Genomic DNA, 8742 nt, shown 5'->3' with positions numbered 1-8742 from the left:
CCCAAAACAGCCATGAATAATAATGAAAGTAATAACAATAAAGAACACAAACACAAAGTCACTCAGTCATGGCCGCAGGACCATGACAAAAGGAGTATTACATGGTGGCAAAAGTCCTCTTCAGCTACTACAACTAGTCTGCTATGCTACAGCATTAGATCCTCTGAAACACAAAAATATTCTCATTTCAGCCGTGTGGCCTTCGTCACGCCATGAACCAATCTATGATTGGTTAAAGGAATCACATGGTAAAAGTCTCTCACTAATCTCATATCCATCATCTTAATGATGAGAAAAATTATGAATCTTACAACAGAGTAGTGTGCTGAGGGTGTCAGTTTTATCATAAACATTCTGTATTTTCATGTCTATCATACAAGCTTGTTCACAAAAACTGTTTTCAGGCAAAATCCTCATTCACACCAGAAGGTGTCATTGTGCTCAGCACTGAAGTCGCACACGTCTCTCTCTGAGAAAATGCCTTAGATAGACTTCCCCTAAGAGTGGGAAGTCTAATGCTCAATACCAGTAAAATGTAGGGTGGGAGGAGATTTGTGTTTAGCCTCATAATAGTGTTTGGCTATCTAATTCTTCTTGTTTGTTTAAGTGCTCTCTTTGTGTGTCCAGTAAAGGTTGACCACCGGTGTATTTAAGCACACAAATAACTCATGTTGTGTTGCAGTTTGTGAACTGTTTAACAGAAGACGTCTTTCCACTGTGTGGATGAGTAAAATACATCTGAAACATCGTTCAGTTTATTTGGCTGAACAATATTGACAAGATGATCCCTAACTGTCTGAGTTCCTTAAAATAATAAGACGGGAAGTTGCTCCAGTATCAGCACTCAGCAATGCTTCAGTCTCTAGAGTGTGCCAGTGTCTGCAATGCATATTGTTAAGCTGCTGATAACAGTGGTTGAATTCAGAGATGAAGGTTAGTCTTTCTCTTTTTCCAGTTGGAGTTCAGATCTGGACAATATTAAAGCTTGTAGGCTCTCCCAGTTATGGAGGGATGGTACTTTCTTTCATTAAATCTTGATCTCACTTCTTTTGCTCTGTTTTAAATCCAAGTGTGATAAACAAGAATGGTTTTAAGCTGTGAATCATGCAAAAGCTACTTTAGTAGAGTCCAAGAATAAGAAAACATGAAACAGGAAATGAACAGAAGAGGTTCAGTTTAAATAAAAAAAATCTCTCTAAAACCAGTGTATCAGTAACTTATGACGAGAGGACGCGAAGCAGTATTGCTACATCCAATAAATGCTCAGTTAAACTGAGGAGTTCTTTGTCTGTCAGCATTAAATCTGAACTTTGAAATTTTTTAGCAAATTTGTTGATTTGAGACATCAAACCAGACAATATATTTACACTCACTCAGTATTTCTGATTGCTCACCACAGTATCCAGACCGCTGATCCACAGATTCCTGCACAACAAGAAAGAGCAGGTAAGTGTTGTGGCAGGTAATAAAAGGAGCCGTGATTTTACTCACTGCAGTAATGCAGCAACCCAGCACTGACTGAAGCTCAGCTGCTCAATTAAGTAGTGGCTCTTAACAAGGTGATCACAGACATTTGTGTGATTAAAAGCTCTCATAATGAAGTTTATTCACTGGGGAGGAACGTTAAGAGCACAAATAATGTTGAAAGTTTTCCATGGTTTTATTTAAATTTTGTTTATATCTGTGTAAATGATTGTATGAATATTTTCATAAATCCTTCAGGGATGCCAGCCCGAGCTTAAAGCCACTCTGCCTCAGTAATTACAGTGGCTTGAACTTTTCCACATTTTGTCACATTACAGCCACAAACATGAATCAGTTTTATTGGAATTCCACGTGAAAGACCAACACAAAGTGGTGTACACGTGAGAAGTGGAACGAAAATCATACATGATTCCAAACATTTTTTACAAATAAATAACTGCAAAGTGGGGTGTGCGTAATTATTCAGCCCCCTGAGTCAATACTTTGTAGAACCACCTTTTGCTGCAATTACAGCTGCCAGTCTTTTAGGGTCTGTCTCTACCAGCTTTGCACATCTAGAGACTGAAATCCTTGCCCATTCTTCTTTGCAAAACAGCTCCAGCTCAGTCAGATTAGATGGACAGCGTTTGTGAACAGCAGTTTTCAGATCTTGCCACAGATTCTCGATTGGATTTAGATCTGGACTTTGACTGGGCCATTCTAACACATGGATATGTTTTGTTTTAAACCATTCCATTGTTGCCCTGGCTTTATGTTTAGGGTCGTTGTCCTGCTGGAAGGTGAACCTCCGCCCCAGTCTCAAGTCTTTTGCAGACTCCAAGAGGTTTTCTTCCAAGATTGCCCTGTATTTGGCTCCATCCATCTTCCCATCAACTCTGACCAGCTTCCCTGTCCCTGCTGAAGAGAAGCACCCCCAGAGCATGATGCTGCCACCACCATATTTGACAGTGGGGATGGTGTGTTCAGAGTGATGTGCAGTGTTAGTTTTCCGCCACACATAGCGTTTTGCATTTTGGCCAAAAAGTTCCATTTTGGTCTCATCTGACCAGAGCACCTTCTTCCACATGTTTGCTGTGTCCCCCACATGGCTTGTGGCAAACTGCAAACGGGACTTCTTATGGTTTTCTGTTAACAATGGCTTTCTTCTTGCCACTCTTCCATAAAGGCCAACTTTGTGCAGTGCACGACTAATAGTTGTCCTATGGACAGATTCCCCCACCTGAGCTGTAGATCTCTGCAGCTCGTCCAGAGTCACCATGGGCCTCTTGGCTGCATTTCTGATCAGCGCTCTCCTTGTTCGGCCTGTGAGTTTAGGTGGACGGCCTTGTCTTGGTAGGTTTACAGTTGTGCCATACTCCTTCCATTTCTGAATGATGGCTTGAACAGTGCTCCGTGGGATGTTCAAGGCTTGGGAAATCTTTTTGTAGCCTAAGCCTGCTTTAAATTTCTCAATAACTTTATCCCTGACCTGTCTGGTGTGTTCTTTGGACTTCATGGTGTTGTTGCTCCCAATATTCTCTTAGACAACCTCTGAGGCCGTCACAGAGCAGCTGTATTTGTACTGACATTAGATTACACACAGGTGCATGCTATTTAGTCATTAGCACTCATCAGGCAATGTCTATGGGCAACTGACTGCACTCAGACCAAAGGGGGCTGAATAATTACGCACACCCCACTTTGCAGTTATTTATTTGTAAAAAAATGTTTGGAATCATGTATGATTTTAAGTTCAAGGGGGCCAAATACTTTTGCAAGCCACTGTATTACAAAGAGTCAAGCCAGATTTACTGAACAGAATAGATATTTTTTCACACCGGTTTTGAACTGTTTCCCCTCCAATCTCTACGTCTGGACAATTCTGGTTCTTTTCTTTCAGCAGTTTCGGCATCTTCCCCCAAGGATGATACGACTGTCTTTTTCTGCAGCATGTGCAAGACTCCAGATTTTTACAGTTTCCAACAAGGATTCTGCTGGAGTGTAAAATTTTATTTATGAGTTATTTGTAATCCTTGAAATTTGATAAATTAGTGAGTCTTGAGTCAGTTCTGGGGAACTGATTTTGGAATCAAATCAAACACTTTCATGAAAATGATGAAAACTTTAATTGTGTTTGTGTATTTGTGACTGTAACATGTCATTTCACACCAAAAAGTGCAAGTGATGGGCCTTTAGTTTCCCATCACTTGCATTTAGGATACAAAAGTCTTTTCCGAACCAGGAGTCAGTGTTGTGCGTGACACAACCTGGCAGTGTCCGTGTGCACACACTGGCTCTGTTTCTTATGAGAGTTTGGCACTATAACTTAATATTTTGCAATAAGGGTTTTAAGCCCACAGCCTGTTTGCACAAGAATGTGCACACATTGTGTGGGCAAGAGCAAACATAGAGAGGGGTTATTAACATCGGAATAGGTGCCAAGAATACGTCTTAACTTGCTGATTGTTTAGGAATCCTGTTCTTGCTCAATATCACTACTTGAAGAGTCTCTGTTATCGTTTCCACTTGAGAAAGTTGTAATCTCCACAACTTTCTGCGCAATTATTCATTAAACTGTTCAAGGATGCAATGAATAATGTTCTCTTTGCAATAAACACTGAGAAACCAGCAGCTTCCTCAGAGCCAAAAACCTCTCCAGCTGCATCGGTATACCTAAACCAGCTGAACTGTAATCCCTGAGATATGCAGGAAAGCTGTAAGAAGACCACAAATAAAAGGACCAGCAACTAGTGGCTTGCCGCTCACACACCCAGTTTAGTTAGTGAAGCTAGTGAGCAAGCTAACCTTAGAGGGCAACAATGTGCACTCTGACACTAAGCTGTAGGCAGGATGACAAAAACAGCAAGACTGACACGCAGGGACAGATTTACACCAAAAACAGTTTTCAATCCTTTGTATCCTGCACTGGACTGAAACGAGGAGGTGGGGGAGTTTCACCCAGCTGGAAGAAATTAAACTATCTAAACTGTTACTTGTATGCATCAGCCCTCAAGAAATACACAGAGACCAGGCAGAGGGGAAATCAGTATGATGGTTTTGGAGAAAAATGCTGCTGCTTACTGTAATAGTTTAATCAGAGCTTTTCTTTTTGTCCTGTTTTTTTGTAAATCTACGTAAAACATGGCTGCACACACACTGCACCACAAATTCTTTTGCACATTAAAAAAACCAGCCAGTTAAGGGTGCGGGCTTGGGAGGATTAGGAAGCTGATGAAAAGGTTCTTGGCTGCATTATCAATCAGGGACATGTTGTTTTGATGGGCCACGTCTTTGCCCTTAGACTACCAGTATACCCTGTAGTTGTTGCTGACGTCTGAGGGCTTTTCACGGTACATTAGTCATGTTCTAATAAATGAGTGGCATTGTGATGTTTGAGGGATGAACATCCGAACTTCCAGATTCACCTGGCCAGGTGCAGTGCTCATTTGGCACACATTTGGCCATGGCACAGACTCAACAAGGTGCTGGAAACAATCCTCAGACATTCTGTTATCCGGTTGTTCAGTCTGACGTCACTAGCCGTGTCTGGGTCTAAACTCCGCTGCAGGTCCATATATCAAACGATAACTATGGCATTACTGAGAGTTGAAAAACTGTCTAAAGTCTTTCATCTTTAATAAAATGATCAGCGTTCTGCTCTACCAGGTGTAACAATTGAGTTTAACATCCAGACATCCATGAAAACGGAATTTATGACATTTAACGGAGTTAGAAGTTAGCAGGGAGTTAGCTCGCTAGCTTCTATCTAAATACAATATAGCATGTCCTGACTGCGGGGTTTTGGAAACAAATTAAAACGTACAGCTCTGCTATCACTTCCAGCATAAATGAAGACAGAAAACTAAACAGCAGTGACGTTTGTAGGGTTACTGAAGTTTGGCTAGCTGGTATATAATGATGTGCTACATGACCGCTAGCGACACAGCTATGTTAGCATAATATAAACAAGCTAACTTTTTTTCCACTCGATAAAAGTTAGTGTTAGGAAGCATGGATCAATGCTGTCATTTTTTTTATCCCAAATTCTGACCCTACTTTTGAATTTTGCAGCAGAAATTGACCAGACAATGTTTACCCAGTCTACTACTCTCCAATTTTGGTGAGACTGTGTGAACTGTAGCCTCAGTTTTCTGTTCTTAGCTGACAGGACACCCAGCTGCACACAGTGTGGTTTTTTGCTGCTGTTGCTCATCTGCTTTAAAGTTCCATATTTGGTGCATGTAGAAAGCCTTTTTTGCACAAGTTGGTTGTAGTGAGTGTTTATATGAGCTACAGTTGCTTTCATGAGCTTGGAGAAGTCTGGCCATTCTCCTCTGACCTCTGACATCAACAGATATTTTCTGTTTTTCACTTTCTGTATCAACAGGTCAAAAGTTTCTGAGATACATATGCCGCATTATGTGGAAAATGTACCAAGTATGTAGGAATGTAATATAAAATGTAATAAATACATTTTCGTGGGAGTACTGTGAGTAATATGGAGACATGACTAATGTTGGAAACACACTTACAATGGAGCACTGGCAGCTAACAGAACCAGTTTTAATGTGTGCATGTGACTGTTGCTTTAAGACAGATGTGAAATATGTTGAATCTGTCCTTTAATCCCGACTGGATTGATTGGTTAAGGCAACTCATTCACTTTTATCTCAACTCTGAGTGTTGGATTAAGTGTACAGTAGAACAAATACCTTGTTTAATGTATTTTACAGTTGTAGCACATAGACAATTAACAGCTCAAATCGCTGCCAAAAGAATATATCAGAGATTACTGAATCAAAGGCTGGTTGCTTTACCTCATCTGGGCCTTCTAGAAAACACCAGAACAGGGATCAGATATTTAAAACAGATCCAGGCTTTTCTGATTAATTACAAACTTTTGTAGGACAAAAGAGGTTTTGTATGGTTTTGCTTTTTATTGGCAATAGAAAAACACAAAGTACAATTATAGTGCTGATAAAAAAAAAAGCAAACCTGTTGTATATAATGAAAAAATAAAGTGTATGTTTCTCTCAGAGATGCACTTTGTATTCACTCACGATTCAAAGCTGAATAGTACAATATCATATATGTTTTATATACATTCATTTTCCCCACAACCGTTCTAACATTAACGTCTTAATGCCAAATGTATCTTATCTGATATATACATGGGTGTCAAAAAATAATTAGAATTTTCTGACAGTTATTTATGGTTCAGCCTTTAAAAGGATTAGGATACAGTATTTTTCTGTATTGGTGAACTGTGCACATGACCAAAGGATGATATACGATGTCTGACAGTTCATTGAAGCGTCCGCTGTCCTCTCTGATCTTCCTTTTCTCGCTTAGCCATCTGTAAAGAGGCAGGAGTTATGATGATTCATGTGCATAACCTGTGAAAGTGTATGCCATTTTAAGAGCATGTTGTGTAACTTCTTACGCATTAAATCCAGCCTCCTCATCTCTTTCTGCACCCAGTGATCATTTGGATTGGCACACACGGGTTGTTCCCTCTTCTTCCACTTAAACCTACACATATGAGTATCGTTATTAAAAATCTGTGGATAAATGGGGATCAGTCACTTCCTCGGTCTGTGCCAAGTCATTATGATGGAATTTGACAAAATGTGCCAAAAGTGAAGGACTTCACAGTTGATACTCACAAAACAGCTCTGATGTTGCAGTCCCCATCTGTTTCCTGCATAGTGTAACTGACAAGGTTTCTCTTCTTTTTTATCTCACGAACGTAGCCGAGGCAGCAGTTGGCATACGAGCCTGGAGAGAAAGTTAAAGAGAATTATGATCAAATAAACCAGCCCACTGGAATTTGACCGTTTTGATGATTTGAACAGATCTGAACGTCTGCCAGAGCAGCCCAGGAAGATTCCCACATCCCCTTACTTGGGGGTGTTTTTCAGGATCTATTTCAGCAAATTCACCGCTCACCCCTCTCCTTGGTTTTATTGTTGTTTTTAGCTGACTTTACCTTAACCTCAACATTTCTGCCTGAACTGATGCTGCTGATTGAGAATTCCTCTGAACAAAGCCAGCTTGCACAAATGCTGAGAAAATACGATGTCTGTAGACCTGTTGCACTTGGCAGCAGCTGCAAATAATTTCACAGCATGCACAGAAAAAAAGTGAAAGCACTTGAACATGAAAGGGCTGGTTTTACATGAAAAGTATTTGGATCCTTTAGGAATCTTTACTTTAATCAAAGTAGCAATACTACAGTATAAAGGTATCAATAGTATTTAATCAGATAAGTAGTACTCATTTCAAAATCATACCCACATTACTGGTTCATGATTAATGTCTGTGTCCCTCCCTTGAATGTTGCAGCTGCATCAAAGAAACAATTATTTTAGACATAAACATACAGTACTTAATAAAAATGATTTTGTTTTAGTCCAACTTTACTTTTAGTAGTAGTATTTATTTATTGTCATTGTCAAGAACAATGAAATTGCGTTTGGGGCTTCCATACAACCCAAAAAACAATTATTCAATTGTTTAAGAATTTTTTTAGAATTTCATTTATTATTTAAGTCCTCTGTACATGTGACAGCTGTCCTTATTGATGAACTGGGTCATATTTCTTCTTTCAAAACAATTGAGCTGGACTTTCACATGAAAGCTAGATTATCCTCAGTTTTTAAAGGGGACACTTGCTGATATAAATATTTTTTATTATTTATTTTTTTTAGCTAATAACTCTTTCTTTACGTATGTCAAACTGTGTTATCTTTGGGGTTTTTTGTGTTGATTCAGCTAAAGAAACAAAAAGTAATCCCTCCCTCTGTGCTCTTTCATAATAGCTCTGAGGGAGGGATTTGAGAAAAAACTATATATTTGTCCAACATTTTCAAGACAGTGGGGGTGATAGATTCTGCCTCTAACTTTCTGTGCAGCCTGCAACACAAGAACAGCAGCAGCGACCATGAAGTTTCATGCTTTTGTTTTCATGCTGCTCTTCCTCTGCACGTACCTGAGTCTGGCACAAGGTAAGTGAAACAGAATTGTCTGGTTTCAAATCACTACTTTAACATTTCCACTTAAAAATGTATTTTTAAGAGAATTCACAAAAGTTTAACCATGCAGCTCTTCATGGTATCTCAAAAGCATTTTCTGGACAAAGCAAATTACTGAAAATATGCACCTGAGTGTCTCTTTTTATGACCTGTTCTGGGTTTAACCACAGCTCCTGAAGCCACATCTCTTTGAAACTGTGAGGACAATTTTTCAGTGAATGAGATTCTGTTCAAAGCCATTTAT

General features: G+C 39.5%; 2 protein-coding genes across 2 annotated transcripts in view; both read right to left on the bottom strand.

Annotated features, from left to right (window-relative positions):
• The window catches only part of LOC102295342 (macrophage mannose receptor 1-like), a 30766-nt gene extending 24670 nt beyond the window's left edge, over positions 1-6096 (bottom strand). The window contains exons 1-2 of the mRNA XM_042213159.1: positions 5997-6096; positions 1374-1425 (exon numbers count right to left, since the gene is read on the bottom strand). The gene's annotated coding sequence lies outside the window, so the exon portion shown is untranslated. The remainder of the gene's footprint in view (positions 1-1373; positions 1426-5996) is intronic.
• Positions 6097-6386: 290 nt separating this feature from the next.
• On the bottom strand, positions 6387-7242 carry LOC102298932 (C-C motif chemokine 20; the record flags this gene model as incomplete). The annotated part of the gene is given in 3 exon segments (XM_005945115.2): positions 6387-6820; positions 6908-6996; positions 7131-7242. Coding segments are annotated over 3 exon segments (209 nt in total), but the record flags the coding sequence as incomplete, so codon positions are not given.
• Positions 7243-8742: the final 1500 nt, after the last annotated feature.

Source organism: Haplochromis burtoni, unplaced genomic scaffold (assembly GCF_018398535.1).
Source record: "Haplochromis burtoni strain Fernald_Lab_line unplaced genomic scaffold, NCSU_Asbu1 Contig_423, whole genome shotgun sequence".
NCBI classification, from domain to species: domain Eukaryota; kingdom Metazoa; phylum Chordata; class Actinopteri; order Cichliformes; family Cichlidae; genus Haplochromis; species Haplochromis burtoni.
This window is presented reverse-complemented; position numbering and strand designations above follow the sequence as displayed.